At 34.2% G+C, this 18,456-nt stretch overlaps 1 protein-coding gene across 3 annotated transcripts in view; it reads right to left on the reverse strand.

The window, feature by feature from the left end:
- Positions 1 to 1,254: 1,254 nt before the first annotated feature.
- Positions 1,255 to 18,456, reverse strand: part of LOC112596955 (jmjC domain-containing histone demethylation protein 1) — a 31,667-nt gene continuing 14,465 nt past the window's right edge. For 2 of the 3 annotated variants that reach the window (XM_025342846.1, XM_025342845.1), the window contains exons 4-18: positions 18,088 to 18,260; positions 17,639 to 17,839; positions 17,312 to 17,581; positions 17,102 to 17,251; positions 16,847 to 17,038; positions 16,557 to 16,784; positions 16,330 to 16,491; positions 14,386 to 14,481; positions 14,231 to 14,320; positions 14,038 to 14,160; positions 5,238 to 5,360; positions 4,988 to 5,161; positions 4,675 to 4,860; positions 4,184 to 4,583; positions 1,255 to 2,756 (exon numbers count right to left, since the gene is read on the reverse strand). In XM_025342846.1, coding sequence (XP_025198631.1) covers positions 2,125 to 2,756; positions 4,184 to 4,583; positions 4,675 to 4,860; positions 4,988 to 5,161; positions 5,238 to 5,360; positions 14,038 to 14,160; positions 14,231 to 14,320; positions 14,386 to 14,481; positions 16,330 to 16,491; positions 16,557 to 16,784; positions 16,847 to 17,038; positions 17,102 to 17,251; positions 17,312 to 17,581; positions 17,639 to 17,839; positions 18,088 to 18,260 — 3,200 coding nt within the window. In that variant the 3' untranslated portion in view covers positions 1,255 to 2,124. Of the gene's footprint in view, positions 2,757 to 4,183; positions 4,584 to 4,674; positions 4,861 to 4,987; positions 5,162 to 5,237; positions 5,361 to 7,523; positions 9,330 to 14,037; positions 14,161 to 14,230; positions 14,321 to 14,385; positions 14,482 to 16,329; positions 16,492 to 16,556; positions 16,785 to 16,846; positions 17,039 to 17,101; positions 17,252 to 17,311; positions 17,582 to 17,638; positions 17,840 to 18,087; positions 18,261 to 18,456 lie in introns of those variants that run through there. The other variant, XM_025342847.1, reaches the window with a different exon arrangement.

The following is an 18,456-nucleotide window of genomic DNA, read 5'->3' on the forward strand; positions in this document are numbered from 1 at the left end:
GCCACACGCCTTTTAATAATAATATGTTAAATATTTTTAATAATAATATATTATATATTTGTTGATGATAAATGACACGGATCAATGCCGTGGACACGACGTCTCCAGTAATAAAATATCTTATCAAAATCGACTGATAGCCCAAATAATTAATGTGTGCCAGCCCGGGTGCTATTGCTATCGGACCCAGTAAAGACAAGACGACACTGTTAATGTTTCATTTGATAAAAAATTTTCGATATTGAATTGAGTCCAACTTATTATCTTAATATCTTTGAATCGAGTCCATATTGATAAAAAAAGTCATAACTACCTATAAAAAGCCGACGACGACGACTTAGAACCTTGCCAATCATAATATTATACCGGATACACGCAACCATAATAATGGATATTCGTCAACTACCCAGTGGTATATGCTCGTTCAAAATCAACCAGTCGTGCCGAACACTCTGTGAATACACTATTAGTTAATACTTAATAATTATATTTTAGGAGTGAAAATTAGAGTGTATGTTTAAATATTCACCCGTAAAATAATTATTTCTTCTCGAACAATTTTTAATATTCTGTTATATTCTCAAAAATAATGTAAGTTAAGTGTGTAGGTACCTCTACTTGAAATTTCTAAATTGTTATTTTCAATACATATTTATGATAACATTTTTTAACTCTTTTTGAAATATTTATAGGTATGACAAATTTTCAATTTTTTTTTTCTGTAACTGTCAATAAAAAAATATCCTCTAGGTAAAAAGTACATTCATTTATTATTATTTTTTAAATTGTTTGACTCTTTATATTTACGACTACAATTATTAAAAAAAGAGACTCGACTCGAATAACCTAACAATATTGGTCGAACTAACTCCGATAACCCTACAGTATTTTGCGGAACTCGATTCAATGCAATCCAATATTTTATAGTTTTATATCCTCATAATAAATTTTCTTCTCGTAATGATAATATAAATATATAATATACGATTCATTAATGCATTTTAAATCGAAGTTAGGGCCACATCAACATCTACCACAGGCCGCGGGGTTGGACACCCCTTAGAACTTCTAAATTTCCACACGCGCTGGCGGACGACCATCCTCTCCGGAAAAAGATCCACTTGGTCATCATAATATTATATTCGATTAGAATATAAACACAATTTTCGTTACACGATTATTACACAACATCTTCGGTGACGGGAGTGGTGGTGGATCAGTGATGAAAATCACCAAAAAAAATAAAAAAAATTAAAATATGTTTTCTTTACTGTTCGTTTATTGTTTATTGTTTACTCTGTGTTGATTATATTATTTACAATATAATGTAAGTTTAAAATAAATTATCAGAAAGAATTATTCGTAAAAACACAATACGTCCACTATAAAATATACGTATCAAACACGCGCGCATACTCGCGTACTACTCTCTCTCGGACGACTTAGATAAAATTATGGTAAGCATTATTACTAGAAGTGTGTAATAATAAATTGTGCGTATATAACAGTATAATAATGTATAGACACTTAAAATACAAAAAACAACGTCGTATGATAATAACTCATAAGCGTGATATAACATAGAGTACTATTTTTTTTTTCTATACTAAATATATAGAGATAAATATCGTGTTAAAAAATATTAAAAACCTGGAAACATCCCCGCCGTGTCGCGGCGGCACGGACGACGAGACTAATGAATCTGTTGAAAAAACACGGCGACAACTCGATCGCGCCTTCGTCGTGTCACGAAACATCACACACACGCCACGACAACGGACCGCCCTCGACTTCGCGTGAAATATTGTTTTATTCCTAGTCTTAAAAAATACAAACACGGACTTGTGTGGGGGTTAAAAAAGGTATACACATTATTATTTCACTCTCGTACACACACTAATAATACTGTACGCGCGTTTACGAAACGACCGTTATCAATTTTAAACAAATATATACACAATATATTATATACACGTAGAATTATGTTATGTACACAGTGTACAATAAAATATAAATAATTTTTTTTTTCTCATGTACACGCACCGCTGCGCGCCGCCGCCGCCGAAATTATGATATGCGGTTTTAAAATCCGAAGACCAAATGTTCGGGAGCGTCAAGCCTGTATCAGGACTTGTCGACCTTGACGATGAGCTTGCTGTCGAACGCCTTGAAGCCCTCCCGGTTGGACACGAACTTGTTGATGGACGACTTGGTGAGCTTCGTGTGCCTGAGGTCCAGGTACGTGAGGCTCTTGCACTTGCCGAGCAGCTTCAGCGACTGTTCGCTGATGCCCGTGCACCCGGACAGCTGCAGCGTGGACAGCCCGCTCATCTGGGTCAGCTGCTCCACGCCGCCGTCGGTGATCGGGTAGCACTGCGACAGGTCGAGCATGGACAGCTTGGGCAGCACCCGGACGATCGTCTGGACGCCCGCGTCCGTCACGTTGCTGCCGGCCAGCTTCAGCGACCTGAGGTTGGACAGCCGGCAGGCCAGGTCCAGCAGCCCGGGCCGGTGGTCCAGCGGCGGCGACAGGATGTGCTGCAGAGCGGCGTCGTCCATGGTGGGCACGAAGCTCAGGTTCAGCGACGTGAGCATCGGGCACACGCACGACCGGAGGCACGACACCGTGGACCAGGGGCAGCCCTGCAGCGACAGCGCCTTGCTCTGCGGCAATCGGACGAGCAGCCACGACAGTTGTTCCTTGGTGATCTTGCACCAGTCCAGAATCAGCACTTTGGGCTGTCTGACCATGACGTCTGCAAAACGAAACACGGAGATCATTCGAAACGCGATCGCGGGACAGACGAACACCGCCGACTGCAGACGATATTATTATGATATATTATCATCATTACCGCCCACACTGTTTACGTTATGATATTTTAAATAATATAAACGCACCGATCGAATGTAAATATCATCGTAATAAATTCTACTACTTAACGTTATATTTTTTTATTTTATTATATTTTTTTTACCAGCAAACCGAGTTCCACTATAGATATTTTTATTTTATTTTTTTTTTTTTTACCAGCAAATTATCGACGGTGACGGGGTAACGACATTATATTTATACGGACGATTATCTTGGAACTCAACCAGTCACCCACAATCTTTACGGTTTATTATAATATACCTATTTTGCTATAAGATAATGTAGCTGGGCAAAAATATTATTTACCGAAAAATTTAGAAAATAAAATTTATACGCATAAAAAACTTGTTATTTTGTCCGAATTCGACTTGAAATACTTATAAAAATAAATTATGTCTACGTATTATAAATATTTTATATTTATAAATAACTACTATGAAAAAACTTCTCTCAAATTTCACTAAACCCTTAACGAATAATAGGGAACACTATCGCAATCAGTGCATTTTTCCACACTATAAATCTAAGTTATAAATTGTAAATTATCCAAAACACTTAAATATTTGCATCAAAATATTAAGCAAGTATAATATATATATTTTGTTTTTCCTTCTAATATCAAATTAACTCATAACTAAATTACTTATATATTTGAAGCTTTTTACCAAATAAAAAAACAACTTATGTGAAATTGAATGAAACTTATCGATAATAATATAAAAAAAATATATATTTACAGAAAAAGATCATATAATATATAGTCTATAAAAAGGGGTGGTCAAAATAATTAGGTTCGTAGGCCATATATAAATACAATGATACGAAGAGCCAAATATGACTCACTATTATATATGTATAGACTCACTTTAGATAATTTGATTTTTTTTTTTATAGGCTGATATCTAAAAAATTAAAACTCATAATAGTAAGTAAATTTCAATTTTGTAAATGAGACGCGAGCCGCATCTGACAATGACGAGAGCCACATGTAAGGTCGCGAACCGCAAATTGGTCACCTATATATTATAGCCATTTATTGAGAACTTTAATCCACGGTTATTAATTTTAGGGTCCACCAAAAAAAAAAAAAAAACCAAAATCGATTTTGTCGAATTAATATTAATCGGTAATTAAACTAAAACCAATTTGTTATCCCAAACCATCCTCAAAATTGAAAACCGAAGCATTCTATAGATTATTTTTTATAGTGTACACTACAAAAAAATAACCACTCGTCATTATAAATTCAATACGTTCAGAATCTAAAAAATACAAAAATGAGAATTACTATATCGTATCAATACTCACACTTTATCAGTTTAGGGGTGATGGCGGTCTCGGTGAGATCCATGCGGTTCCAGAGTGCCGGGCTGATGGTGGCCGTGTACCAGTCTTTGCACACCAGCGAACAATTTTTCAGATCTTCGGCCGACAGGAACTTGAACACGTGCACCAGCGTGGTACACCGCTTCCGCGGATCCTTGTCCTTCTCGTCCGTGTCCAATTTCGGTACCGGTCGGATCACGTACTTGGGCATGTGCTTGCTCTTTTTCGAATTGGACAGGATCTCGTCGATCGGCACGTCCGCGTTGTTGGCGATAGGCTCGTTGGTCCGGATCTCCTCCTCGATCTTGACGCTTCCGGACACTGGACCACCGCCGGCCGACGGTTGCTCCAGGGCCGCCTTCGTTTCGGGTATGTACTCGGACTGCGAATGAACAATAACGATGACGGTCAAACGTAACTCGATACGAAACCTACACCACACAGTTGGCGATAGAAAAGACGTTTTTACTCACAATGCGTATGGGCGACAGCTTTTCCCGCTTGACGATCACGCCAGAATCGGCCACCGTGTTGGCCGACTCAAAAGGCCGTTCGGCCGCCTCCATCTTGATCACGGCCGGCGACGATGATGACGACGACGACGACGACTGTTTGACGATGCACCGGTCGAACGCTTCCATCACGTTCATCTCAGCCGGCTGAAAAAGGAAATGCGCGCGGATTAAATGGACGCGTATCCTCCACTATTCCTATCCAAGTATCTTAAAGCTAATATATTTATATAGATCGTTTATCATCTTTGTCGCCGTTGATCATCACACTCACCTCGGCCGGTCGTTTGCTGGTTTTCTTCGATCCGTCCCCGTTGGACGACTTCACGTCCGGAGATGACGGCGCCACCGCGGCCATCGCCACCATGGGTGCGTTGTTCGAGCTGTTGCCGCCGCTCGTGCCGGGCTCGGATGTCGCGGGTTTCTTCTCTTCGGTCAGATTTCGTCTCTGCGTCGCGCAACAAAAATAAAACCCAATTATAATTGTTACCATTTATTGCGAGCTCGGCGGCGAGGAGACTTACGAATTTTTTATGAGGAGTTTTGTTCTCAAAATCAGACTTGTCGGCGGTACTGGTTTCGACGGGTGCAGCAGCGGTAGTCGGAACTTGTTGCATTGCGTTTTTACAGGGCGACGGCTGCGGTTCCTGGAAAACGAAAACACGCTCGTACAACAAACACTGAGACACGATTTTTGGTTCGGACATTTTTCGGGTCGATTATCAACTCTTTACACGCGTCGGCCAAATGCGTTCCGGCAACAAACCGATTTTATAATTGATAAATATGTTATAATACAAAATACTGTACACGACACACCGTTGGATTAGGATTATCTGCAGACTTTATTATCATATTATATACACCGCTGCCACACATTCCACAGTAATCGGTTTAAAACTATTAAAACGTTGAAATCCGCCACAAAATATTAGTCAAATTCATGCACAATACACAATTAATATATTGTATAAATATAACATTACAGATTACGTACGTGCCATTATAATAAATACGGTACAATATAATATAGCTTGGTACATAAAATAAATATTTAGGCAATTTGTATTAGTTTTAATCACAAATAGTAAAGCGATTGATATTAATTGTTTTTCTTTAAAATGTACATACATTTGGCGCTTATATCTTACAGAACCTTATTTTCTATCAGTAATCTGATAACGAGATAACGTATGTATCTTTATGACACGAATAAAACGAAAAAAATCCTCCACGTGAACACGTACCCAATTCCGGTGGGTGTCATTTGACACAAAAATAAATGATGTACGATCCACTCGAACATCTCCATTTTAAACAAAAAAAATGCATGGTGGTAACGAGTCGTTTAACACGACTAATAGAAGTCGTCTAGTAAACAGTATAAATGACCGGCGATTTCGAAGCGACAGATTTATGGTCCACAAACTTTAATTTCGCATCTAAGTAAAGCATTTCTCAGCTCAGATCTGACGGGTATGGTTCACAAACGTTACTCGTCGTTGCGCAAGGACCGTAACCATAATCATAATCGGAAAAAATAAATTTAAACGGAAACGTATCAACATCGCGTACACTCCACCGTTCCTATTTTCCCTTAAAAAACATAAAAACTATACTCTATCCGGCGAGAAACACGTTGATTATGTGAATCCCTACTTGACCCAATCGCGTAGTAAAACTTGAGTCACGATGGCAGAGGTTCGCGCGAGGGTGCATAGAATGGATTTTTATCAGACCACGACAAATCCCTCACTGGATGAGCATACGAATAGTTTTCACGGAGGTCACAGTACTATATACACATCGACATCAATCTATTACACAATAATGTTTTTAGTTTCCAATACAGACGGTAACATTTAAATATCCCTTAAATACGGCGCGACATATGGTTTGCCGACCGTATAATAAGTTATACGAGAAATAATTTTAAAATATTACTTACATTGCACATGTACACTAATCACCACCATTACGAAAATAATTAATACACAGATCGATACAAACACAAATGTTATAGAACGTTAGAAAACTAGATTGAAACTGATTTAACGAGAAAGGGCAGAAAGAAAAGGTTATTTTATGACGTGACAAGTAAAAAAATGTTAAGTCAATTTAATACATGGATAATTTATTCAAAATACAATACAAAAAAAAAAAGGAAAATAATAAATACAGTCAAAAAATATTTATAATTTAAATACAAAAAAAAAACATCATGGTTGATTTAAAGTGTCGAGTAATGATAAATTTCGCTTAGTTTATAAATTAACTTGCAAACCACCTGACGGTCAGTCGACTAGTGTCTCCGAACACCTGTCACAATACGCGTTTGATTGCAAAATATAATATAATACTTATAAAACTAACGGTAATACAAACAACAAAACAACTTCAGTCTTTATCTTTTTTTTAGTTTTATATAATTTAAAAATAATATAGTAAAATTGTGATGACGTCTCGATGAACGTAGAAAAAAAAAATACCAATTCCCCCAAAAAGGTCTAAAAATTAATCGGAAAAAGAACATTTTAAATTAAGCGAGCGTGAACGCCCGTGAAAAGAGATTGTCTTTCATCGATAAAAAAACGTAGTCGTCGTAGTAGTACGGAAGCATTATACGTACGCAGAGAAAAAAAAAAAATTCTTTACACACCGTGCCGCCTTGCCGGGAGCCGTCAGATAATCCAAAACCGTCCCCCAGACGTGGATGTATGCTCTAAAACACAAATAATACTATCGGGCACTATACCGAAAACAATTAATAATAAACCATATTATATATTACGCGTAAATGTTATACGAAAACAAAAAAAAAAACTCCGAGGAAATGCCCCTTTCGGCGTATAAAATATAGATTTAAGAAAAAACAAAAAAAAACACACGTCTTAATAGAATAATCTGAAACACTTGCTAAAAAAAAAAAATTTACAGTTTTACATTTTTTTAACTACTACTAAAAAAAAAAAAATATGGGAACGTCGGGGCGACGAGTGGTCGTCCGTCGTCGTCGTTGACTTGGTTTTCACACGACGGTCTGTTCGCACTATAAACGTGTTATCAAACACACAGCGTGCGGTTACGCGACGACGCGCCGCCGCCGCCACCACACTCGTCGCTCTCACTTTCTCTCCACCGTCGACGACGTCGTCCACCTCCTACTACTACTCCTCCTCCTCGTCTTAACTGCTGCTGCCCGTCGAATCGCGTCTTCCGGTCGGCGTGGTCGGCGGAAGCGGCGTCGGCGAGTCCGGGCACTTGATCAACAACCGGGTGTCGGTGGCCGAGAACCGGTCGTTGGTCGCGAGGAACCGGTTGATGGCCGCCGTGGTGACGCTGGGCGTCTGCTTCATGTCCAACCGGCGCAGGGCGGTGCACTTGAGCAGGTGGTCGAGCGAAACGTCCGTGACGGACACGCAACCGGACAGGTCGAGCACCTGGAGCGTGGACACGGCGTTGCCGACGGGCGTGGTCAGCTGCGCGATACCGGCGTCAGTGATCCGCGAGTTCTGGGACAGGTCCAGCTCGACGAGGCTGGGCGCGTACTGCACCACGTACCGGAGCGACACGTCGCCGATGTCGACGCCGGCCAGCTTGAGGGTGCGCAGGTTCCGGAACCGGGCGCGGTTGGTGTTGTCGTTGGACGACGACCGCGAGTCCGAGGGCGGCGACAGCACGTCCCGGAGCGACGCGTCCGTCATGCCGGTCACGTAGCTCAGGTCGAGCGCGGTCAGCGACGGCGGCACGACGCTGCTGCTGCGCAGCGCCGTCACGCCGCTCCACGAACAGCCCTGCAGCGACAACACCTTCAGCCGGGTCAGCTTGGCCACCATCCACTCCAGCTGCCGCTTGGCGATGGCCGTCCAGTCCATCAGCAGCACCTCGGGCTGTCGCTTCACCACGCCCGCCAGGCACGACGCGGTCAGCCGCTTGCCGGTCACGTCCAGCTTGCGCCACAGCGACGGGTCCATCGACATGGTGGACCAGGCGTGGCACACCAACGCGCACTTGGCCAGCTCGGCGGGCGTCAGGTACTCGAACACCGGAAGCATGCACGCCGCGTCCCCGCAGTAATTGGTGCCGTTGCTGTTGTGGTGATGGTGGTGGTTGTTGCTGTTGCTGCTGCTGCTGCTGCTACCGCTGCTGTGGTTGTGGTTACTGTTGTGTTGGTGATAACCGTTTGCGTTACCGCCGCTTTGAGACTGTCCGCTTGACTGCGACTTTTGTCCGCCCGATTGGGACTTATGGCCGGCCGACTGAGACTTGTGCGCGCCGCCTTTGACTGGTTTCGACACGTAAGACTGTTTCTTAAGCACGTTGCAGTGTTTACCCGAACCACCGGACAGTTGGCTGGCCAGCTGTTTACGTAAATCGATCTTGCGCGACACCTGTGACGATTGCGGTGGCGGCAGCGGCTCCGCAATTGACGGAGTGACAACGACGATGCTGGCGGGCGTGGAGGTGGTGGTTATGTTGGTTGTTGTTGTGGTTGTGGTAGTGGTAGTGGTGGTGGTGATAGTTGTGGTGGTGGTGTTGTTGTACGTTGACATATGGGCCTCCTCGACTTTGACAGAACGATTTAACACTTTCATAGAATGTTCTTCCATCCATCTCTATAAAAAAATATCAAACGAAATATTGTGTTTACTTTACGAAAAAAAAAATATTATGTAAAAATTCGAAACCCCGAAAAAAATTAAGTAAATGATTTGTATGTATTATATATTATTAAAACGACTCGACTAACTACGCGCGGTACATGGTGTGGTAGCTGAAGTCTGATGATAATGGATACGTCAAATGTCAAATATCGGATATGAATAAAATTAACACAACGAAGAATTTTTTTTTAACTTACAAAACACAGGACGGTTACGTACTTTAAAATAAATATCTTATCGAAAAACTTTCAAAAAAAAAAATAAAACAAGTTTTTAAACGAACGCGAAAAAAAAACACAAAATTTAAAACACAAGTCAACGTACAACAATACCTCCTGCATGTAGCATTTAATAAACTGTATACTGCACCAAACGCTCGTTTAAAAAAGCACGGTTGTTATCGATATTACGCACTAAACTTGATAACCATTACAGCGCAATCTCATTTTGCAATAACTCTTAAGTGATTGATTCGCGCGAGTTTTTTAAACTTACTTGTACCATTCATCTGCTTCCAACGTCTTAAATTTAATAAGTTTAATTCCGTGCATAATTTTGTAAGCACATAACAATATTGTAACCCATAAAAGAACCAAACCGGATGAGACATAATCATATTTAATACCATAACAAAAAATTGGGATAAAATATATTGTACAAACATTTCATTTTCTTCTTGATCTGCATTATTAATGAAGCGAAAATTAAAATATATTTTAATCAAACTGAATAGCAATAAACAACACATAGTCAGAAACCAAGCTTATCAATCATGCATAAGATATTTTAGTGAAAAACTTCCAGTTAAATGGAGAAAGGTTAAAATAAAATAGTTTAGTATATTGTTTTACAAATAAATTAAGTCATTATTTGGGAGGGGGGGGGGAATAAAAAATTGAAAACTAAAATACTTTAATTATATATATACAGTTAACTTAAAATAATAGTTAATTGACTAGCTAAAGCCAAAAAAAAAAAAAAAAATATATGATAAATGTATAGCAAAATAAAATACTATTATTATCAAGTATTCATCAATTGAATACATTTTCAACTAAAAAACATTATCTTAAATACCATTAATAACACAACCGGGAAATTGTAATCTAAATAGGAAACAAGAAAATATGTGGATTCAAAAAATAATAGGCGAATACACAAAATCACAAGTACATGGTATAACCATAAAATTCTCATGTCCATACAATAAAAGAATACAAATAAAATCAGTACACGATACATATAAATATAGCTTAAAAATCAATTTCATTATTCATTTTAGTGTAGGATTATGTTAAATAGGTATCATAAGACTTAAAAATAATGATGAAAAAAATTCTGAACAGAGCTAGTTTATACTTAGCTTTAAAGAATTTAAAAATAATTTAAATACCTAAGATTCAAATATAGTAATTAAGAAATGTAAAAAACAAATCATACTAAATTGTACCTATGTTATTTGCAATGAGGAGAAGTTTATAACTATCAAAATATCAAATCATCTATTAAAAAGAGATCCAAAAAATCACGATTATATTATTACATTTCTAGATACTATAACATAAACTTCTAGGATAGGTAATTTAATTTAAAAATTGTATACTATAAATTAACCCAAATTGTAGAATACTTTTTTTTAACAAATACCCAGAAAATTACTGAAACTAATTTGAGTAAATTTCACATTCATTTTATAGTTTTTCTTTACTTCAATCAATTAATGAAAACATTGAATTAACAATTTTATTTTACAGCCAAAAATAAGTCTAAATAAAACTTGAGAGCTTATTTTAAATTTCTATCAGCATCCTAAATATAGTTTAATTACTCATAAAAATATATCTTTGCTTTGTCCAGAATTTAAAAAAGAAATAAATAGCACACATTTAAATTCGTATTTAGAAATTCATATATTATGATAAATTAAACAATAGTATAAATTAAGGAAAATCAGAAAAAAAATTAATTTAACAAAATAAACATAAATTTAAAATATTATGTTTTAACAAAATGACAATTTACTCAAATAATTTTAAGCAATATAATAAAAAAAAAATCATACAATACTTTTTTAATACCTGGTCAATATCAATTTAGTATAACATATAAGCAGTGAAAACTAGTTTATTAAAACAATACAAATTATTTTCAAGAAGTTTTTACCAATGGTGTAGTTATTTAAGCGTTATTTAAAAAATCTGCACAGCCAGATGAATGCCAGTTGGTAAGTGAAACTCTAGCCTAATAGTGTAAATATAAGAACACAATATTTTAGTAAAAATTACATGCATCAATTTTTTTTAACTTTTATTGATTCAGGTTAAAAATCAAATAAAAGAATATTATATCAGGAGGGAAATAAATTCAAACTATTAATAATTTATAACTTGGAAATGAATTACACCTTTAGTTCATATGTTTACTGTTCATTGTTTAATACATATTATTATAGTGGATACAAATGTGGTTTGATGCAAGGCCATTTAATTACAAATATCAGTAATTTATTAATACCAATCATATTAAAATAGTAAAATTATTTTAGTGTATGTGAAAGCAGTTTTTGTACAATAATTGTAAGTTAGTAAAGCCTTTTATAAAACATAATGAAACAATTTTACCAACCTAAGTTAAAATAATCTAACATAACCTTTATTTAAATAAAATAAAATGTCTTTTTAGAAATTAAAAATTAAGAATTTAATTATCAAAAATAAATAATGAACTGAATTCCACATGGAACAAAAAATTTAATCAAATAATCATTAGAATTATTTTAAATAATAATATCAATGTAATGGTTTGCGAATGTAATACAATTTTTCTTAGATGATTTAGGGAAAATTAATTATATTCAAAAATCTCATCAGAATTAATACCAAAATAAAGTGAAGTAACAATAATTAAATTTCCATTTCTTTTTTTTTTTTTTTTTTTTTTGAAAAAAAAATTTCATATTATTTTAACAGTATTATTAAGTAGAACATGATTATTTTTAGTTCCTATTTTATAAATTCTACATACTGCATTGATTTTAGTTTTTCATGCTACCTAGGCATGGACTGAAAGGGGTACTACTGTGTTCTTTTATTGATAATTTGGTGATACAGTGAAACCTCTATGTAGTGGACGGACAACCATAGAAAATTAAAAAATTTCCATTATAGGAAGTTGACCACCATTGAGAACCTCTATATATCGTACATTTCAAGAAATTACTAAATGCCCACTATAGCCTATTGGGAAATGCTATAGAGAACTAGTTATAAATATATACATATACACACATACAATGAAATAAATATATTATATTAAAATATTAATTTATATAAATATAGTAAAAAATGAGTATAAAAATTTTAACATGGGTACATACCCACAATAATGTGCAGCACAAAATTGATGAATGAACACATAACACCTAACTATTTCATTTTTAGAAAAAAAAATACCTTCAAGATAAAATATGAATGAAATTTATAAAGATTAATATAGTACATGTATTGTCCATTAATGAGAGGTAATTTATAATGTTTGTACCAGTTTTTAGTGTCCATATCCACTATTAAAAAGTTTGAACTCCTTTTATATGCCCATTCACATAAGGTTTCACTGTACCAACATACTTACCCACTATATTATTTATAATACCAAGTTAGTAGGTAGGAATATACCATGGGCAGTTTTTAGGATCTAATGTGAGAAATATACTGAAATTTATACCACTCATCATATTTATACCCATATAATATCAAAATTTCATACATTATGTTACTTAACAGATAATTAATACCTATAGTGTTATTCATGAGAGAATGGTACCGTGCTCCGACCAAAATTGGTCGCCGCCGCACATCCCCATCTAAAACCACAAAGTTGACGATATATGTCAGCGCCCAACAAACAGGTCAGTAATTGTCATTAATTATCGGTAATAATAAACTGGGTAGTAGGGATTTTTCAGCTAGACAAGACGAAGGAACTCATTCTACATGCGCGAAACAGTACCGTTCTATCGTGAAAAGCACTATACTATAAACTAGAATTGTGTTCACTAAGTATTCTGTACAACTGGTAATTTTTAATATACACTATCAAGTTGATAAAAAATATACCTTATCATTGTATCATTCACACTATTTGAGATTCAACTGATGTAAGTCAAACATATTAAGATGATAAACTGAATTCAATTTAAACCAAAAAGGAGCCTAGATGACTTAATTTTATCTCACATCATGGCACGCAATAGGTTTCAGTAAATAGCATAAAAGAAGAGTACCAGTTTAAATAATAAAAGTTGATCATCACACCCTTTATTTTCTACCAAGGCTGTTGATTATAATGTCCATAATTTAATCCAATGTATTTATTTTAAAACTAATAATGTATTCGTTAAATTACATTAATATAGGATATTTTATTTATTATAAATATAAATATATTATAATTTTTTTATGAATTAGGTAAGTATTTTATTATTTATTAATTTATTTTATTTTACATTATTTGTATTAGAAGACATGCTTACTAAAATTAAAAAAAAAAAAAAAAATGCAATATGCAATATGCAAACCAAAACACAGTAATGTACAGTTCACTAATTAAAAATTAAATTAAAAAGCTGTGAATTACAGAAAATAAATAAAAATATATTTACCGTTGAAGGCAAAGGTGGTGAACGTTCCGTTGATAAATTTTCTTTTTTCTCAATTTTCAGTCTTTTATTAGAAACGTTGTCTAGATCGCTTTCAGAATTTGTATCACTATATTCTTCATCGTCCTATAATTAATTATTTTTAAATAAATAAAAAAACTCAGATAATATTTTTAATAACCACATATATACTTACTTTATAACGTTTTTGAGGATTAGTGTCATTACTGCTGACAGAAGTTCTACGAATATCTGACGATTTTTGTCTAGCACGAAAATGACGGGGCTATGACAATGATAAAGTATTTAAAATATTGGAAAATTACTTGAAATTAAAAAAAAAATTCTTACCTTGCTTTCTAAATTCTTCCCTTCCTTGCAACACTTGGGACATTCCCAGCTATTAGGTAAATCTTCATTGTAAGTACCAACATTAGTAAACACAGGCTAAAAATAATGTATTTTTTTTATTTTAGTTAAGAACATACACAAATAAACTAGTGGGGGGTTAACAGCAAAAATTTAATAGGGATATAATAAAAAATAATTTATGAGAACTATTCAATTATAAAACTTTTTTATTAACTGCATTTGATGTATTTCCATTTAGTGCCAAAACTACTTAACTTTTAGACGTACTAACTCTGGAGAGAATGCCACATAAAAATGTTTTTATGAAAAAGAGCCTGAAAATGAGAGCTAAAGAGGCTCACAGCTTATAACCACTTAATCATTAATGTATATAAATGTAAAATTATCACTTAAAATTTTATTTTGACTAATTTCAACCCCTTAATTAAAATTAAAATTTTAAAAAACCTTTCCTAGTGCAGTGAAATTATATTAATTTACCATCAAAAAAACAAATTAATAGCTTTAATAGGTTTGGCTCTGCATTCATAATGAACCAGTAATTAGGCACTCAGGAGTTTCATTTATATATAGTATATTCCAAAAATCCCATATCATCCTTAAAATCTTCACGTAAAATCAATATATTAAACATGGTTTTTTTACTTTTTTACAGTACTAAATATGGAAAATCTGATTGAATGACACAAAATTCAAATTTTTTAAATAAAAATTAAGTTGTCAAAGTTTTTTATGCATTTAAGAATTAAATTTTAAGGATAGCCATTTTGTTTAACATATTTTTTAAAACAGTTCAAAAAAATAAATTGTTTCACAAATCAATAATAGAATATTAATTTCAGCATGACAATACTTTTACATACCTAATTAAAGTTAAAACACAACTATATAGTCCATTTAAAATAAGAAACGTAGACGGCGGCAGACTACTGCGCATGGGCGTGGCCTCACTACGAATGTCGAGCTTTGACACTGTTGCCAGCGAGAGCGTTTCCTCATTCTATTGTTAACCAGTGATGCGAACAAATAACTTAAAATTAAATAGATTAGACCGAATTCCGAAGTAGACCTAATTCTACAGACTACAACAAACATTAATACGTCAACAACGGTCGCCGTCGGTAAAATAGATGCACGGTGGAGGAAACATCTGTCAGCCGCTGTCAAAAATTGGTTGCCGCCATCGTTTCTTATTTTAAACGGACTATATTTGTATTTCTATTCAAATCAAATGTTTAATTTTAAAATTTAAAATTCTCAAATGCATAAAAATATTATTAAAATTTTAAATTATATGCCATTCAATCAGAATTCTATACTTAGTAGTACTGAAAAAAAAAAACGTTTTTAATATATTGATTTCCTATAGAGAAATTAAGGGTGATACAGGATACTTTTAGGACATACTGTATACAAATAATTAATCTGAATTTTGAACAATTAATAAAAGTAAACAATGGACTAGTGTGGTGCAGTTGTTGTCTCAATCACTAACGTGTTCTGAAGTCAAGCATCAGCCAGCGTCGCTAGCTCTTGGATGAGTGACCACCTAAGTTCTTAGTTATGAATCTATGGCACTCACACATGCACACACGTATTCTAACCGTACTATCCAAAAATTTAACAAACCTTACACAAATAACCTACTGTTCCTATCCACAGGAGCTAATGGCCTTAGTTGCTGGGCTTAAATAAGATCAATAAAAAAAAAAAAAAGTAGACAGGAATAACATGCAATATACCGATTTGTAAATTTTTCAGTAACTAAAAACAAAAAATGTAACATAATTATTTTAAATTATTTTTAACATGTGGTAAAACATTAATAACAGTTTAGAACTATTAGTTAATATTAGATTACATTTTCTCAAACTTAGCACATTATTCCTGCCAACCCTTTAGTTATTGTCATTTGATATTTACTTGTTTTAATAGGCAGTCTGGATGTACAATTTCAAAGCATACACTACATTCCATAAGTTGGCTAGGAGTATCTTTAGCTGTTTTTTGTATAGGAATAATAATTTGTTGACCCCAGCCATCCAATGAACAAATTCCACAAGCTGCAGTTATAGGTAACATGGGCTATAAAAATAAAAATAAATTGATAGATTATGAAAATCACTTATAGTAATCAGTATAAAATGTACCTGCAAACATTGACGCATAACACAGGTCTGTTTAGCACGACCAGGTCCACCAAACTTAACCATGTCTCTGCAGAACGAACATTCTCCACAATCGGCTTGTTTACAAGCTTCACATTTTTTACATCTTGTACGCCTCCTCCTAGGACCTGAACCAGTTGCTGTTTTTCTTAAAGTTTTTACTTTGGCATTCATATCACCAGCTGTTTTATAAAACCTTCTTTCTCTTTCCTATAAAAAAAAGTTAAATTTTAATAGAATTAATATATTTATGGTTATAATCAATAACATACCTTGTCTCCTTGAATTTTAAGAATTGGTTTTCCACTTATAGCATCTTCAGGTTTGTCATTCTTATGTTTATTTATCACAATGGCTACATTTCTTATTAATTCAATAGCATCCTTGATCAGAGGAGGAACATTTTTTTTATTTGGTGGCAAAACATGCAAATATCTCACTATTGCTTTTATTCCATGAAGTTCCTGTACAATATTAAAAACTTGATTATTTTTTTTTAATTATTACCTTAATATTCAGTATTTTACCTGTTTAGTGAAATGTATATGTTCAACTGGTGCAGGTGAACTTTCAGCGCCTTCTGTAAGATGAGACTTACCCAAATCACAATAAACATAACGCTCCAAAACATACCACAACATTTCAGTAAAAAATGGATACCTAAACTTTTGAGGAACCTAAACAATTTTATTATATTAGTTTTAATAAAAATTAATATATAACTCAAAATAACTAACCTTAGTAGATTCTTCCACTTCAGCAACACGAAGCTGTTTTTCAATACCAAAAGAATGTAAAAAGTTCCCTCCGAATACTAAAGAGTCTTTGGGAGTATAAACAGCATGAATCCAACCAGTAGGTATAAAGAATGTATCTCCAGCATTCAATGATACACGTCCACACTGTTCTACTGTATCTCCAAAAAATATATCACCTTGCTTGCCAGACAGTATCCATTGTTCATATAGTTTGATGTTTTGTTCAGTTGGTGGTATTAACCAAAATACCTAAAAATTAATAATTCATTAGACACAATTTATTAAATAAAAATAGATAATTTCTACCTTGCTTCCTTTAAGTATATGATACCAAACTGAAGTACCACCAAAATCTATATGAAAATCAGTATAGCAACCTTTAACAGACATTAAACAATACTTTTGAACCTTTGGATACATCATATCATCTATGACATTAGTTGATTCTGTTTGACTTTCTTTCAAATGTTTAGGCCACACACAATCAACCCAATCCAATTCTCGGACCTACATAAATAAACAACACTATTAATAATTGAATATATTATTAACAATAGGATATTATAATAAAAAAACAATTATAATTCACTCTAATAATATATTAAATATAATTTGACTTAAATAAATATTAATTTACAAATAATAAATACCAATATTATATTTACAAAATAATTAATATGTTGAGAATTATAAATTATAATAATAGAATTATAAATTTTTTTAAACAAGTAGTTAATAATGGAAAGTATACATACAATATTAGGACGCTTTATGTAGTTTTCAAGCTTTGTGTGGCTAAACTCAAGCGAAATAACATTTAAAAGCTTATCCTTCACCGGTTCTTCATAATACTTAGTCCATTCTTTCATAGTCATTTCAAAATTCTTTTGTGTGTTAACATCCATAACATCTAACATTCTTCTCGAACCTAAATAAAAACCCAAAATTATAGTAAAATATAATGGGTAAAAATATTCATCAAATATTATAATAACAAAATTTAAAATTTCTAATCACTTAGTATAAATGTTATTAATTTGTAAAAATTCTTGTCAAAATATGGAATTACTTTACTTAAAGTATATTAAGCAAACACTTAGTACCTATATGCTAAAATTTAAATA

The sequence above is a fragment of the Melanaphis sacchari genome, unplaced genomic scaffold (assembly GCF_002803265.2).
Source record: "Melanaphis sacchari strain LSU unplaced genomic scaffold, SCAv2.0 Contig36_pilon_pilon, whole genome shotgun sequence".
Taxonomy (NCBI): domain Eukaryota; kingdom Metazoa; phylum Arthropoda; class Insecta; order Hemiptera; family Aphididae; genus Melanaphis; species Melanaphis sacchari.